Source organism: Rattus norvegicus, chromosome 15, assembly GCF_021556685.1.
Source record: "Rattus norvegicus strain SHRSP/BbbUtx chromosome 15, alternate assembly SHRSP_T2T, whole genome shotgun sequence".
Taxonomy (NCBI): domain Eukaryota; kingdom Metazoa; phylum Chordata; class Mammalia; order Rodentia; family Muridae; genus Rattus; species Rattus norvegicus.
Genome location: NC_141548.1, coordinates 38,719,643 through 38,736,979, shown reverse-complemented (window position 1 = coordinate 38,736,979; position 17,337 = coordinate 38,719,643). Strand labels below are relative to the sequence as shown.

The window sequence follows — 17,337 nt, the reverse complement described above, 5'->3', positions numbered from 1 at the left end:
AAATGGGAACCTTCCTGTATGGTTGGTGGGAATGTGAAATGGGTGGCCACATTAGGAAACAAACTGATGTTTCCTCAAGAAGTCAAATTCACAGATACCATAGACTATAGGTCTATGCGTGGGCCTATGATCAAGAGATCTGTAGATCGCTGTGTGTGCAAAAATCTGCTGCACTGATGTCTGTGGCAGCGTTACATACAATAATATGGAGAAAGCTGGAACAGCCCTGCTATGGATTGAGTCAGTCCTCTCTGGAATTTAGGCGCTGTTGTGTGACGACTTAACCTAAGACTTCAAAGCTGTAATTGGGTCCTGATGGTTTCTTTCTCCTGGCTAAGGACACCGGTAGGCGGGTTTTGTCCCTTTCTTGCCCTTCCAGTGTTTCTTCCTTCATGAAGATACCAAATGACTCTCATGGCCTCTGTCTCTATTACCCAGTCTCTAGGCCTCCCAGCTTCCAGACCTATGGGAAATGACTTCTGTTTTTAATACGTGACCTACCTAGTCTGTGGTATTCCTTCCATCACTCTAGAGAGACTTCAGACAAACCCAAATGTCCATCAATGGATGCGTGGGTGGACAGCACTGGGTACAGTTGAACAATACTCAGCAATAAAAGGGAGGAAATGCTGCACCTAGCTCAGACGGATCTGAGGGATACTGTGTTTAATGAAAGGGACAGTTAGTTATAGAAGGCTGCACAGCCAATGGTCACCTCGGTGACATGCCTAGCACAGTAAACCTACAGATATGGGAAACCCACTTGGGCAGCCTGGGCTGAGGGCTGGGGAACATTGTGAAGGATGAGGGTGATGATAGTGGTTAGACGTTTTTTCCTGGGAATGATAAAATGTTATAACATCAATCATAGATATAGTTACCCAGCTCCATGGCTATAATAATACCATTGGCATGCAGCCCTCTCAGTAGTTGACTTGTATAGTTTGTGAATTATCTTAACAGATCTGTCACTTTAAAATGGAATTAAAAGTGCCATAGTTTCAAAGTTATGACTGTAGACAAATGCAGCTATGACAGTTTGAGGGGGACTGTTCTTTTGAGACAAGATCTTGCATTGTGGGTTGGGATAACCTTGAACTCTTCATTCTCCTGCCTCTCTCTCCATACTGGATGACAGGCATGTACCACCATGCACAACTATTAATAGAGTTTTAATTTTATGCAAGCCGAAATTGAAGAACATTCCTGGAACCTCTGGCATGCCTCTATTGCCTGTGATCTACAGATCTGTGGTGGAAGCATGTCTGTGCGTGTCTTGTCTCATCTGGGGAATGGGGCTAAACTGAGGCCCCAGGTTGCAAGTCTAGGGAGGCAGCACCTGAGACACTGGCTGGAAGGCAGCATCCTGGGCTTTTACCAAGAACTCCACTCCACTGGGGTGTGGTATGCATGTGGACAAATGCACACACACATACACTCACACCCCACGCATGCCACCGTGCACATACACACCATATGCACACATGCACCCCCCAAACACAAACACAGCTGTGGCAAGAGGAGGTAAGATGGCTCCTGTGGGTGTGGCCTCTAGGAAACAATGCACTAGTAATGCTCATGCAGCATGTCCTGTGTGTGTGTGTGTGCATGTGTGTGTATGCGTGTGCATGTGTGTGTGTGCTTGTGGTGTCTGGGTGCATGTGTAGTGTGAGTGTGTACACACACAGGTGTGTATGGTGTGTGTGTTATATGTGTATGTGTGTGTATGGTATGTGTATGTGTGTGTACATGTGTTGTGTGTGTAAATATGTATACGCATGTGTGTGCATATGTGGTATGTGTCTGTGTGTGCCCACCTGTGTGTGTAAATTGCTGTCTTTGATGCCCACAAGCTAAGAGATGACAAAGACCCACTTCCTTGGCTTCCGGGTGCACTCATTGACTTCCTGCCAGTAACTCACGAGCTGTCATCTGAGCATCTTACCATCCCGCAGTTATTGGAGGAATGAACATGAAAAGCATAACCGTTCCTAGGAGAGCGCCCAGTGCCTTGTAAACACTGAATAGCTATGAGACAGGATTGCTCATTAATCGGCAAGGCTTCAGATGGCTGTGGCCTGGTTCAGGGGTTTGTTTGTTTGTTTGTTTGTTTGTTTGTTTTATTTCAGTCTGACACAAACTAGAGTGTTATTTGGGCAGAGGAACCTTAACTGAGAAAATGCCTCTTTTAGATTGGCCTGTAGGCAAGTCTGTGAGGCATTTTATTTGAGGGCCCAGCCTGCTGTGGGTGGTGTGTGTGTGTGTATGTGTGTGTGTGTGTGTGCGCACGTAAACCAGTAAGCAACACTCCTCCATTGCCTCTGCCTCGGCTGCTGCCTCCAGGTTCCTGCCTTGAGGTTCTGCCTTGGCTTCCCGCAGTGCTGGACTGTGAGTGTAGGCTGAAGTAAACTCTTTCCTCCCCAAGAGACTTTTGGTCACGGTGTTGATGACAGCCATAGAAACCAAACTAGAGGAGTCTGTGTCAGAGTGACAGTGGGCCTCACGTGGTCCATCATTTCTCCTCTGTGGGGAACTGGAGTCCATTCCTGCAAAGCATAACCTGGCCTCTGTAGCTCTTCAATGTTTCTGGTGGCCAAGCCACTTAATGACCACTTCCTAGAACTAGATATGTTTGTGGATTGTACTGTCACCAAAACCAGGCTGCTAAGTCAGAAGGGGCATTGAGTACTCCTTACAGAGAAGGAAGCTGGTCCTTAGAGTGGTGACTGATGCCACAAGTCACCTAGCTGTGAGCAGAGGGTCAAGGATTCTCCCAGGGCTGAGCATCCTGCTTGGGTAGGTGCCTGTTGAACCAGGAAGTTTCACAGAAAACGACTCAAGTTATCTGTTTACTCTTAGTCCCAGGCCTTTCCACCCTCAAGCTTCCCAATGGCCTCCAGCTATGGAGAGCTGTCTGAACTGGCCTGCACACTTCCTGTCCTCTCTCCTGTTGCCCAGATCCTTATCTGGCCGTAAGTGACTGTGATTCAGTTAATGCTTTGTCCTGTCACTGGCACTGTGCAGTCATGGCTGTGGACTCTTGAGCACAGTACACCGAGGGCTGACTGGCCAGCCTGAGCCTGAAGTGCTGGCATGAACAAAGCTGTCACTAAGGTCCATCCACTATCCTATGCATGGCAGAGTTGAGTCTTAGCTTGACTGTGGCTCATAGGCCACAGGCCAGGACACTGTAAAACCAGGGCTGACTGTGCCGTGGCTCTGCATGGCCGAAAAGCTCTCTATGGTGGGAGTGTGGAGGTCTACCACAGGCATTCTTAGAACAGCATTTTTAACCAGCGTTCATCAGGTAACCAGTCCAGCTTGGATTGGATTCACTACAAAACGTCTCCTCACAACCACCATCAGTGAGTTTTGCATCTGTAAGATATACTTACACGCCAGTTTTCATCACACAGTGATCGAGCAACGTCCAGTATGGGTTTTGTTTGTCCTTTTATGTTGTGTGTGTGAGAACCGGGGGTGACATTCACCTTGGAGCTTCTGCAACCACACAATGAAGATCTGTGTTCCCTTTCACTTCGTTTCATTTGAAGAATCTGTTTCCTGTCTCACTTGGGCTGGAAATGCAGTTGCACTTGTTTCTGTGTCCCAAACTGTGGTACCCTAAACAAGCAGAGAGAGAGAGAGAGAGAGAGAGAGAGAGAGAGAGAGAGAGAGAGAGAGAGAGAGAGAGAGGAAGTGGCAGGGTAATGGCCAGGCAAGACCAGAGTCTACAGAACCTATAATCAAAAGGCCAACCCTGGTATGAGTGTGTGTGTGTGTGTGTGTGTATGAGTGTGTATGAGTGTGTGTTTGAATGTGTGTGAGTGTGAGTGTGTGTTTGAATGTGGGTGTGAGTGTGTGGGTGTGGGTGTGGGTGTGTGCAGTCCTTCCTAGCCCAGTGTAGCCTGTGCAATGAACTCCAGGCTAGTGAGAGAAACTATCTCAAAAGAACACAAGGTGATAGGAGCAAAACCCGGGGTTCACCTTTGACCTCAGCAGGATAATGGCTAATGCAGTAGGAAGCTATGCCACTTATAGTGGGAATAAATCTAAAACTCGATAAATCTCAGTGCTTGGTTGATCTTCTACTTTGACTTGACTGTGACTTGTTCCTGTACTATCTGATACCGTGGTGCAAAGACAGATAAAGGAGCCAAAAGAATGCAAAGTGGAGGCTAGAGACGAGCCCTTGCAGGTACGCTTGGTGATCTTTGACAGCAATGCAAAAGAAGAGAAAAGGACAGCTTCCACTGGAGAAAGAGTTGAGGAAACGGGGTACGTGGAAGCAACAGAAGGACTCCTACCTTACTCTACAAAAATCAACCTCAAATTCATTTAAAGATTTAAGAATAAGCCCTAATGGGGGCTGGAGAGATAGCTCAGCGGTTAAGAGCACTGACTGCTCTTCCAGAGGTCCTGGGTTCAATTCCCAGCAATCACATGGTGGCTTACAACCATCTGTAATGGGATCTGATGCCCTCTTCTGGTGTGTCTGAAGACAGCTACAGTATACTCATACACATAAGATAAATCTTAAAAAAGAAAGAATAAAACCTAATGTTACAGAAATACAAGAGAAAACTTTATGACACTGGATTTGGAGAAAGTTTCTAGATGTGACACCAAGGCACAGTCACCAAAATCAACAATGATACATCAAACTCAAGATCTCCTGGGCAACAAGACAGAGCCAGCATCCAATCATACACTGACAGTTAGCAGACGCCTATGGAATGAGAGAAAACATCTACAGGTCAGGGGCTGGAGAGACACCTTGGTAAAGTCCTTATCTTGTAAGTGTAAGACCCTGAGTTTGAGCCTCAGAACCTGTGTGGGAAAAGCCAGCAGTGGTGGTTTGTAATCCTAGTGCTGGGGCGGTGACCCTGAGGCTCATGGTAAGTCAGCCCAACCTCACCTGCCAGCTCTGACCAGGGAAAGACTTTACTCAAAAAAAAAAAAAAAGGGTGGAAGACACCTAAAGAACAACACCCAAGACTGACTTCTGGCCTCCCTTCATACACCTCCACACATGGACACAAAAGATCAACCATTTTTGTCAATGTTTGCTAATTACAACTCTCTGATAAGAGGTTAATACCCAAGTATAAAGAATTAATATGACAAGGACAACACATATCAAGTAACTTGATTAAAGAATGGGGAAAGGACTCAAATAGCAGTGGTGTGAAGATGATCTGCTATCGGCAGAGAGGCCTACAAGAAGACGTTCACATCAGTAGTCTTCAGGAAACAGCCAATTGAAGCACAGTGATTTCTCACTTCATACTCATTACAATGGCTACTGCTAAACATAACCTGAAAGAACTAAGGAGAATACGATGTTATGGAGAAGCAAGAACTGGCTGCTGTGCTCGGCCAGGGGACTGTGTGGCCACTGGGGAAGCAGAGTGGCGGCCCTTCAGATGCTAAGAGAACGACCATACAACCATCAACCCACCTCTGATCTGAAAGTCCTTAACAGAGTCCTTTAGTGACAGGCATACACCTGTGTCCGTCACAGCACTACTGACAGTCTCCACAATGAGGAGCGCAAACCCTCACAGACAGACGGATAAGGACCACATACAACGGACCCGTTCTCCCAGGGAACTGTTCAGAATGTTGCTTAGACTCCTGGGAGACCAAGTCCTGTCACATGCTCCGACACGGTGACATGCTACGGAATAAGCCAGTCACAAACAGACAGTGCCGAAGTGGCCATTCAGATGACGTACGTGGCGTGGTCACATTTGCAGGAACAGAAGGAAGGGCAATTGAGGAGCTACGGTGCATAGAATAGGGGCTAAGAGGCCCGGAGCCTCAGCCTGACAGGACCGGAGCCTCAGCCTGGCAAGCCGAGGAAGTCCAGGGCTATGTTTCACAAGTGCACACCTGAAAGTGCTTGCCATGGGAAACTTGCTGGTGTGCACTTTTTGCCACAACAGAAAACTGCATGTGAAAATATTGAACAAAAGCAGTAGAGGCCACATGTGGCAGCTAACACTTCACTTCCACACTTGGGAGACAGAAAGAGGAGGATCAAGGTGAACTTGGGGCCCCTCTGGACTACTAGTGGGATTCTGTCTCTAAACAAAGACAAACGACGGAAGGGAAATTTCTTATTTAAATGTGTCTTGTCAAATATTGTGATATATTTATGTTGTAATAAATATCGTAATATATTTACAATCAGTGTTATGACTCACGCCTTTAATCCTAGCAGAGGCAGGTTGATCTCTGAGTTCGAGGCCAGCCTGACCTATAGAACAATTTTCAGCCAGGGCTACACAGAAGAAAGCCTGTCTTGAAAATAAATAAATATTGTAATATATTGATATTTTTATATTCCCATCCAGAAAATGATCAAATATAATTTAATTAAATAGTGACAAAGTCTTTGAGTTGTTTCAATACAGAAAAACTTTTTGTATAAGAGCAAAAGCAAATGAAAAAGTAATATCCAACATTTTTAAAGCAAATACTACAGGCGTGAAATGTATATTCTAAAACCACTTTAAAAAACAGAAACATCAATTTTGAAATGGAATATAGGCATTATTTGACATTCTAAAAATAAGAAATTCCCCCGTGGCAAGACAGTTTTGATGGCCGTGTTTTCCCTAATAATCAAAATCTAGTCGCCAAAATAATTTATTAGAGTAGATCGTGTTTTCAAGGGCCAGTGTGCTGTGAGGCTGGAGGGGAAGAAGTCCCGCCATGTCTGAATGACCACTAAATACTGAGTAGAAACCCCAGGCAAAGGGCCGCATGGGCACAGTTTGCAGAGGGACCAGAGGAGCCACCAGTGCTGTCCTTCAGTCCAGCAGAAGCATTCAGAGCTCAGTCTGCTGCCGTTCTACTGCTGTGGCTTAGGCAACGGATCTAAGAGTTTTGGGTCCTGTTTTATTTTGAGGTGCCTCCCCTTGCTGCTCTGGCTGGCCTCGGTCCTCCTGGTTTACAGGCCTGCCAGCCCACAGCAAGCTCGGCGAAGACCTTTTCCAAACAGAGATAAAGCTTCCACAAGACCAACGGCTCACAATACACAGTGGACTTAAGGTCAGACTCTAATGCTCCAGATAATCACTAAATTACCGGTCAGGTGGTAATGACCGAAGACATTAGTTGTGGCTTAAAAAAGCCCCTCCCCTAAATATAAAGATCACGATTCAGAAACTGGAGTTTTAAGACGGGCTGTGAGTAAATGAACAGCTTAGTAAGCCTTAAAGTTTGTTTTCTTCCCTCTCATGCTCCGGCAGCTTTGCTTTTATTTGGCTCTAGGGATGGATGGTACCAGGGTCCCTTTCTGGTCCATCATAGTCTGTTCCTTTGCCCCCAGCCTCCCTCCTGCCTAACACCCCCTCTGCCTCCTGTGTATTCCCCTACTTTCCAAGTAAAATAAATATAGTTCCACATCAATTTGCATTCATTTGATTATTTAGAAGCTTAAGCATTTCAAACCCAATTTAATTGCACGGAGACTTGGTTTATACTGAATGATGCTCTGTGGAGAACGAATGCGCTCTTTTCCTGGCTGCACCCCCACCTTCGCAGTGGTGATTTTAAGTTTGTCCCTATAATTTAATTTACAGACAGTAGCATAATCATAATAATTTAAAATCTGATGCTGCTCATTAGTTATGTCATTGATGCTTTATGTTTTCTTTAAATAAATTTAATTAATTTTTTTATTTAAACAGAGTCTTGAATGACTTGACTTTCTACCGTCTAGAAACAACCACAATTATTTAGTATGTAACATGAAAAAATATATATATATATATGTTGGGCTCCTAAATTTCAAATGCTAAATCCAGTACTTTATTTAAGAGGTGTTTGTGGCCGAGATTACGGCAAAATTGCCAGAGCTCACTGCATCCGACCCATCACAGAGAGGAACCGGAAGTTTTATGTAGGGAGCTGGATCTGTGCGGGGTTTACCCCCTTCAGCCTTTGGCTGCTTCTTGTCACCAAGTGTTGGTTCCAGAGGCTGCCTGACCCACAACGTGATGCTCGCCTTAGGTGACACCGCTAACTAGGACTCTCTCCTTGCTCTTCCAGATTTTACCGGAAGACCAAACTGGTTGGTTTTCAAGACATGGAGTGTGTGCCCTGCGGAGACCCACCTCCTCCCTACGAACCACACTGTGAGTGATGGGCCAAGTGGCAGCAGAATGTTTAAAAAAAAAACAAAAACAAAAAACCCCTGTGTCTAAAAAGCCCTTTATCGTGTGCCTCAGTCCACAGCGACCTTTGATTTGCATGCCCAAGGGAAACCGGCATTGCATTCCTGAGTCCTGTTCGTTCCCACCCTTCATCTTAGATGCTCAGTGCAGGAGACCAGGGTTCACTGGGCTGTCCGGGGACTAATGCACACACACACACACACACACACACACACACACACACACACACACACACACACACCACGCTGGGATTCCCTTTCTCTGTCCTTGATAGGATCACACAGGGGCAGACACTTTCTGAAGTTCGTCCCAGGACTCCCTCCTCCTCCTTAGCATATATCTTGGACTCCCCGCTCACTAACTCTTTTGTTCCTCTCACCTGTCAAATCATCGAGTAGAGAAGCCTCTTTGCACTCACTGGGGCTGGGGGCAGCAACACAGGACACACTGGAGTCTCTGTGTTAATATTAGTCTTTGAACCATTATTTTTTCTCCCTTGGAAACAAGGGCCGTTATTGTGCTCTCGGCCTGCATGCTGGCTGCTCACTGTCTTAATGCTAAGAAAAGCTGGCCCGACAACCACCCAGGCAAGGGATGGGGTCGGTCAGCAAAGGGTGAGGCAGGCTCTGCTGTCCCAGCAGGGCTTGCAGGACAGACTTTCTGCATGGTATCGACCCTCTTGCTTCTTTCTGAAACAAACAAGCAAACAAACGAAGCTGCAGTTTATTCTGGTGGCCTTTTCTTAGTTGGTTCATTGTTTAACAACGCTCCACAAATCTCCCATGTAGGAGATACTCATGGGTCTTCTTGATGCGTTTACTCCTGAAATATCCCCCTGCCAACTAAAACTCAACGGCCGGGTCCTGCTTGTCTTTCGTCTTTAGGAGGCAAATGACTATTAAACAAATGGCTTCAGTACAGACCAGGTTAGAGCTGGAAAGTACTAGGCCACCCCACCCCGCCCCCACTTGATGTGCCCGGTTTGATTTAATACAATCAAAAGTCTGAGACTCTGGAATGTGTTGCCTTTAGGGTTCTCGATAGCTAAGCTTAGATAGCATGAAAAGTGCCTTTGAACATGGGACTCACAGACAGCTCTCATGTCTTATGAAGCCTTTGGTCATACAACTTGGAAAAGACAATCAGTTTAACAGACAGAATTATACATTCCTCCGTGTGTCAGACTTTCTAGAAAGTAAAGAAAGATACTTGTGAGGTCGGAGGTGCAGGGCCCAGCCGAGGGCTCTCCTGTCACAGATGGAGAGTCTGTTGTCTTGGTGAGCTTCATCTGGCTCTAAGGTTTGCTGTCTTTGGCACCTTCCTCAGGAAGCTCCAAAGTTTAACTAATCCCCTCAAAGGAGAAAGTGATTCTCCTGTTTGTGTTTCTCCTCAGGGCTTTTCAGTTTATCCACAAAGAGCTTCTCCTACAGGCCCCTTGGGGGGTTCCTGTGCCCCTGAGCCTCCCAGGCTCCTTCTGGCTGCCTCAAGCAGCAGGGTTTGTCTCACGGTGCGAGGGGGAACAAGCTCAGCTCAGAGAATGAGCTGTGGTCCCGGGATCTGGGTACTAGATTGGAGGAGGGTCCCAGAGACACTCTTTTCTCCTCTTCTTCAAAACAAAACAAAATGCAGACGCACACTGGTATTCCATTTCCAAAGACGGGCATCTCATTTGCTTTTAAATTTGTTTTTGTTTTCTTTAAAAGAATGTTTCCCAAGCACGGAGACTATCAGATGGCTAAGCACAGTGTGTAGAGAGATGAAAAGTCTTGGTATTGACTCAGGCACGGTCACTCAGCCATAGTCTCAGCACTCAGGAGGCAGAGGCCGGAGGATGCCCTTGAGTTTGAGGCAAACCTGGGGTATAGAGTAATGCCTTGTCTAAAACCACCACCACCAATAACAACAACAAAACAACAACAAAAAAGTAAGTTCTAGTATCTTTGGCCACACACAGGCAGGCAGGAGGGTGTGGTGTGTGAATCTCTCCATGGTGGCAAAGCTTCTGGCTCTCCTGGGCAGGGCAACAGCAACATGGCAGTTGGCAGAGACTCTCAGTCCAAGCGCTTCTGTGACACGCTGTTCAGCAAAGCCTGTGAATAGTATGTAGGAAAAGCTATACGTGAATTGGGGAAGGGGACGGGTGGTGTGCACAGATCAACTGCCTGCCCTATCGGGAGCCCCTACATCTCTCTTTTGAAAACGCATATAGATGGCAAATCAACTAGGAGGAACTTGGAAATGCTGTGCTTCTCTAGATGAGTTTTATAAAGCCCTGAAATGTCTCCTTCAGGGGACCGCTGGTGTTTCTCTATATTTTCCCCCTTAAGCAAACGTAAATGTGCAGTAAGTTCAAATATCCTTTTAAAGTTAATTTTGAAATGACTTTAATTCCTGACGTAAGAAGGCCTTTAAAGTTCTTCCAAGTGATTAGAAAATAATCACTGTTTAACAACGTGGCTCATTACGCATCAGTATGAGGATCTGGGATCTACTTTCTAAGCGCCGAGCCACTCGAAAGTGCCAACACTGCAGGTCAGCGCACCTCCTGCTCTCCTTTCTCCCACATGCAGAGAGTTATCTCATGGGTATGACTTCAGAGTCACGTGGCCTGTTGTACAGAGCCCTCGAGAACAAAGCAAACATCTAGGTTAAACACACTTTAAACACAGTCATACTCTGCTGAAAGCCACTTTGAATCACTTCTAAACCACTTATTCCAGCCACAGCAGCGTTCCAAATCGAATAAACAGTACTCCAGAAAATCCCACAGATTCTGCAATCTTCATCAGACCCAAGGCAGGGTTGAGCTCTAAAATGTCTCGGGTGTTTTCCCCTCTCTCCTTATCGTCCCAAGTGGGCGCACATATGATACAGTCAGAACAACACCTGCAGTTGGGAATTTTACATGAAGTGCCTTTTGTCCACAATGCACCGTCAGCCCCCCATGTTCTAAGATCAGCCAATTACTACCACCGAGTAATGCTATTGGTGACTTGGCAGAGGGTCTGTGGGTGGATAGAAGCCTCACTTTCACAAACTGCATTGTTATGGGGGTTCTCAGCATGCGACTGGTGGGGTGGGGGATGGGTAAAGGCAAAAGACTAGCTGATTTGAGGGCTCCTCAAATCAAAGAGCACATCAATGAGTAGACTGCCCCTTTGCACTGTCCTTTGCTGGGTACCGGTGTCAGAGACAGGTATATGCAGGCACTGTCCCTGGAGGAGCCAACTTCCGAACTACCATATCCCTAAGTGCATGGTCAGGGCATGAGAGCTAACGGACAGAAGGCAGGTGAAGTTGTAACCTGAGTAAGGCAGACCAGCACGGAGGTGGGGGTCCTGAGTTAGATCGGGGGCTTGTGGCAACATACTGGACACTCGTTCACTTAGTTATATCCCAACCCTACTACCTGGGTATTATGTTATCCCTGTTGTCCAGGGAATAAAACTGAGTCAAAGAGAAGAGTGATTGCTCAGGTCATAGGTCAGTTCTAGGCGGAGCCACAGCTGAAGGTCAAAACTCCGTCAGAAAGGTCACAGTTAGGGCCTCCTCTGTCCTCTCAATCACAACACAGCGTTCAAACTTCTTATGGCTTACAGGAAAAAAAAAGGGAATTATGTCAGTGTTTTATATTTAGGAATCCCCAATCATAATTTATTTTCATTGCTACTTAATGACTAATTTTGCTACGGAGCTGTGTCTCTGTTCTTAAGACCACTGGGAATATGTGTTTCCCGATGGTGGCAGCCCACAGGTTGGGAACTGCTGTTCTCGGCACACTTGTGAGGGATCCTTTACATTAGGTTAGACTCTGGACGGGCCTGTGAGGGATGTTCTTGATCTGGTTAACTGAGGTGGGAATTCAGAGCCAGGCACCATCGCTCACCTGCCCATGTGCCTAGCTCAACCTGCTACCTCAAGCCCCTGCCACCTCGGGTTTGCCACCATCGTGGGCTGTACTCTCAAACTGTGGAATGAAATAGATCCTTCTTTAAGATGCTTTTATCACAGCAGCAGAAGAGTAACTGTGGCAACAGGGGACGGGCACTTCTTTCTTGTGTTTAAATCACTTTGCAGTGGCAGGGCCACAGGCTCACCCTGTAAAGAAGTGTCTGTTTAGACAATGTGTATTATTGAACTTATGTCGCGGTGCTGGCTCCAAGCCTCGTGATGCTAGGCAGCGCTCTGCCACCAAGCTGCACTTTCAGGCTCCCTTTTATTTTAGCTGCGGTCTCACTGTGATGCCCAAGCTAGTCTTGAACCCATCTCAAGTGATTCTGTGTCTCAGCCTGCCGAGTAGCCGGGCACAGGCTACAGAGCTCCATTCAGACTTCCTTTGCCGCACAAATAAGCAGTGGAGAGATTTGTTCTCCGTTGCCCCAGGTCTCCCCCATCTGCCATCAGGCATTTCCTGGTGCACAGAGCTGTTCACCGGCCACACTGGTTCACGAGTGTTCTTGGAGCCCCTGCCCGCACTGATCGCACTCCGCTTGGATCGTCCCTGTTTCCCTATCAGGCAGCAGCTCTCTAAAGCGCTCAGAAAGGGAGCTGGGGTGGCTCATCCCCTAAAGCACTGGCTGTGCAAACATGAGGAGCTGAGTTCAGATCCACAGTACCTACGTAAGCTCTGTGCACGGTCACGGAAGTGTAGCCACAACACTGGAGGCTGCGTGGGGGCGGGGTTTGGGGCGCATGCCATCAGTCTAGCAATCGATGGGCTCCAACTCCAATTTCATGAGAAACCTTGTCTCTCTCTTTTTTTTTTTTCTTTAAATAATTTTCTTTTATGTATAGGAGTAGTACACTGTAGCTGTCTTCAGACACACCAGAAGAGGGTATCTGATCTCATCACAGATGGTTGTGAACCACCATGTGGTTGCTGGGAATTGAACTCAGGACCTCTGGAAGAGTAGTCAGTGCTCTTAACCGCTGAGCCATCTCTCCAGCCTGAGAAACCTTGTCTCAAAAAATAAGATGGAAAATGACCGAGGGAGGTACAGGACATTGACCTCTGACCTTCAGCACACACAGATGTGTGCACGTGTGACTGAACATACTGAACATATCCAATTTAAAAAAAAAGGCACAGTGCAGATACAGAAGAGGTGCCCATAGCACAAGGTACACCACGCTGTACAGCAGTGTGTGCAGATGCCCATCAAGGTCCTCCACACTTGCTCTGTGTACCTAGCACATGTATGGGGCTTTTGTTGTTGATTCTCGAGTAGTCTTTTCGGTGAGTTTGCTAATACTCAGAGGCCAGATTTTCCAGGACACTTACCGGAACCCCTGCATTATGGTCCACAAAGCCAGTTACGCACTAATGAAGGGCTCAGCTTACTGGGAGTTGTGAAGTTGTCTCTGGTCCCCAGACCAAGACTCGCTGGTGTCTAGCCAGGTCACTGCTGGAAAGGAGGCTGCTCAGGAGCCTCCAGCCTTGCTGCAGGTGTCGGTGTCCTGTGGAGGACAGCGGGGTGTGGCTGTGTGCTCCAACAAATACCTTCGGCATCCCACAGCGGAAGCTGCTCACAGAGATGCCTGATGTTAGCTGTCTCCTGCTAAACAGATCCTGCCAGATAGGGAAGATAGGAGGGAAGATCAAAGGAACACAGCAGAGGCCGGCAGCCCTGGTGTGGGGGAGGCAGCCTTGGAGAGTCAGCCTCCCCACTTCTCCCTCTTGACTGAACAGTAGGTGCCACAGTCTGTAAGCTTTTTGCCCCTTTCTTCCTGTCATTGTTATGTGATTCCATTATTTCATTGAAAAATAAGTCACAGTAGTCCTCATCTCAAAGGGTGCTTATCAAACATAACCTGCACCATCCCCCCCCCCCCCAGCGGAACCTTTCTGCAGAGGACACTTTTCACCAGTGGAACCTTTCTGCAGAGGACACTTTTCACCAGCGGAACCTTTCTGCAGAGGACACTTTCACCAGTGGAACCTTTCTGCAGAGGACACTTTCACCAGCGGAACCTTTCTGCAGAGGACACTTTTCACCAGCGGAACCTTTCTGCAGAGGACACTTTTCACCAGCGGAACCTTTCTGCAGAGGACACTTTTCACCAGCGGAACCTTTCTGCAGAGGACACTTTCACCAGCGGAACCTTTCTGCAGAGGACACTTTCACCAGCGGAACCTTTCTGCAGAGGATACTTTTCAAAGGCTTCCCCTGAAATCTGCTTCTCTTTTCCATGTTAGGGATTGCCCCTGGCAGACGTGAGCCATGTTCCCAAATCTTAGTTCTTTGGGACGTGGTCTCCCAATATAGCCCAAACTGGCCTTGAACTTGGCATCCTGCCGCCTTAGCCTCTATACCACTGAGATTCCAGCCCCGCGGCTCTCACTTCTGGCTGCAAACTTATCTTTTGCTGTATGAATTGTCAAACAGTGAGACAGCTCCGGAGGCAAGAGAACTAGAGAACTGGATGCAACCGGAAGGCAGGGGCAGACCAACGTGAGCTTGATGATCTTGACCCCAGAGCGGCCACAGGGACCCAAAGCTCAGTATCACTGGGTGACCTTTAGTGCAAGGCAAACAGTCATCTTGATGACTGACTGCCCCCCCCCCCAGGAGGTTTTTGTCTAATGTCACTGAGTATGGTAATTAGAGTTCTTGTTTTTCCGGAAGCTTCAAAGGGCGGGCAGGTGATCAAGTAACATCTAAGGGAGTCTTTTTCTTCCTCCTGTTTTATTTTGTTGTTGTTTGAGAGAATCTCACTCTGGCCTAGACCATCCTGGATTGGTGTGCCAGTCCTTCTTCAGCCTCCCCAGGGCTGGGGCCACGGAGGTCAGCCATTATGCCTTCTCCTTTGTCTGCTGCTTTTTTAGTCTTGGTCATACTTGGGGTCCTTAGGTAATCGACACCCCTCACAATACAGCATTTCCAGGGAAGGCAGGGACTGTTGCAACTCAGTCCACATACCCTGGCCTCTCTAGAGAATTCCAGGCCATTGGTTCTGTATGCTTGTCCAGTTGTCTCAGACTCTTGGCCCTAAACAGTTCTTTGTCTGTGGTTTCATCAGCTGTAGGAGTCAGAAATTCTTCTGAGGGTATTCTAAACTCACATGTCCTGTAGCCATCCTTTTTTCCCAATAGAAATTTCTCAATACAAGCCATCCATTTCTCTGTGGAAGGAAGAGCAGAAATTTAGACGTTTTGACTAGATCACACCGTCCCCTAAGCCTGGAGCTGCTCTTGTGGGTCTTTGTCTGCGTCTGGAGAGAAGGACGATCCTTCTGAGAAACAAGGAACCAGTTTTTACCGATCCCCAACACAACTTCCTTCTCAGCTTTATTCCCCAGACTCTTCTAGACGGCTAAACCTATGGGCTGGTTTAAATATTTGTTCATGGGAAAATAATCTGTATCTGATTAAAGGATATCACTACATTGAATGAATTTTAGATTAAGTCCAGCTTATTTTAAAAATAATAAATGAGACCTGTCAGGCTGGATCGACGAGCTGCAGAGTTTTTTGCAGGTGAATCTGTGATCTGTGAGTGCCCAGGAAGCACTGGAAAGAAATTAGTGGGAGGGGATGGAGGGGAGAAGCCGCAGCTGGAGAATTCAGTGCAGTCACAGATTCAGAGGAACTTAAGAGTCAACCTTTCATCCAGAGAGTGTTGGTTCTCAGGATGTGGTTGGTATGTGCTGGGGACTGTTCACATCCTAGCTGGGACCAGGTTGGGTAGCCTTTAAACTTGGTGTCCAGCTACTTCCTAGTCGGCTCCCTGAGGAGGGGCCTTAACCTAAGAAATTTTACTTGCATTATTGAATGAAGAAAGTACCAGAACAGTGCAACATAGCAAGTCCCTCTCCAGTTCAAGAAGGGTCTGGAATCCTTACTGGCATTTCTCAGCCTGCTCTGCTGGCCGGCTCTTACTTCTGTGGAAGAAGAAAGGGGTTTCAGCGGGGGGTCTGCCTGACAACAGAACTGCCAAGCTCCAAGCTACTTCATAAGTGAACTCCCAGTTGCCAAGATTAAGAAATTATAAACCACAGTGTGACTGGTTATGTGGTTTAGCGGTGCAGTGCTGGCCTAGCACGAATGAGGACCAAGTTCTATTTCCAACACTGTAAAAAAAATGCATGGTCACGTCTTGGTGTCTCCTGGGGATTGATTCTAGGGTGGGACTCCCAGTCTTAGAGGCCAGTGACCTTGGATGCTCCAGGCTCTTGTATCAAACCGGTTCGCATTCATATAAGACATCTTCCGTGTAATTTAATTCAACTGTAGATTTGAATCGACCTGCATGGCTGTTCTGTACTATTTTGGGAATAATGACAAGGGAAGAGGCCTGTACATGCTCAGCACAGATGCAGGAGCCTTTCAGATTCTGTAATTAATGCAGCCAGAGAACAGTCAACAGTGTAATTGAGTCACTGCCGAAAAAAATAGTCGGCCAAAATACCCCACAGGCCAAAAAGGGGTATTGAAGTGCTAAAGCTGGCCCAGGCTTGGCATCTGCCTGGAGTGCGGCACTCAGGAGACCCTAACACAGGCCCAGCCCCTCCCATTCAAACTAGAAACCTGAAGCTGAATTTCAAGTAGAAATTAATTCAGCTTAAGAGAGTCTCCCGCTGAGTCTTTAAAAGAACGCTGTCCCAACTGCTCTGTTTACCTTGATCATCTCAGAGAAAGTATCTTAGGAACTCCCAAGACAGCCTTTAACCATACTGAGATTCACCTAGCCACTCTCTTAAATATTCAAAAATCATCTCTCCTTGATACTCAATTATAATTTAAAAAGGAGGTAACCGTTAACCATAGGTTTTCAATTTTATTGAAGCATAATTTCTTGTGAGAGGGTTGCCTATTGAAGTATGCCACTCAATGGCTTTGACAGCTATGCACACAGCCACAGCCACTTCCCGAGCCAGGTAGCTACAGAGCCTTTCTGCCACCCCTATCCCAAAGGGGACTGAGCCTGCAGAGCCCACAGCCCCCCAGCTCTCTCGCTTTCTTTGTTTGCTGTTTAAAGTTTGCACATGCAAATATCCCCGAGTCCCAGTGAGGGCTCCGTTTCATCCAGGTGCCTTAAAGGTGTTGGCATAAACTTTTATTCAGACGGTTGTCCACAAAGTCTACAGTGCTGAAAAGACAAATTAAAATCTGCTTAAAAAGAGTAACTCCTGAGGTAGAAAAATAGCTCAG

At 47.0% G+C, this 17,337-nt stretch overlaps 1 protein-coding gene across 10 annotated transcripts in view; it reads left to right on the top strand.

Moving 5' to 3' along the window:
- The window catches only part of Tnfrsf19 (TNF receptor superfamily member 19), a 90,918-nt gene that overhangs the window by 48,221 nt on the left and 25,360 nt on the right, over window positions 1–17,337 (top strand). For all 10 annotated transcript variants that reach the window (XM_087585272.1, XM_087585269.1, XM_087585273.1 and 7 more), the window contains 1 exon segment: window positions 8,062–8,147. In XM_087585272.1, the coding sequence (XP_087441398.1) occupies window positions 8,062–8,147 (86 nt within the window).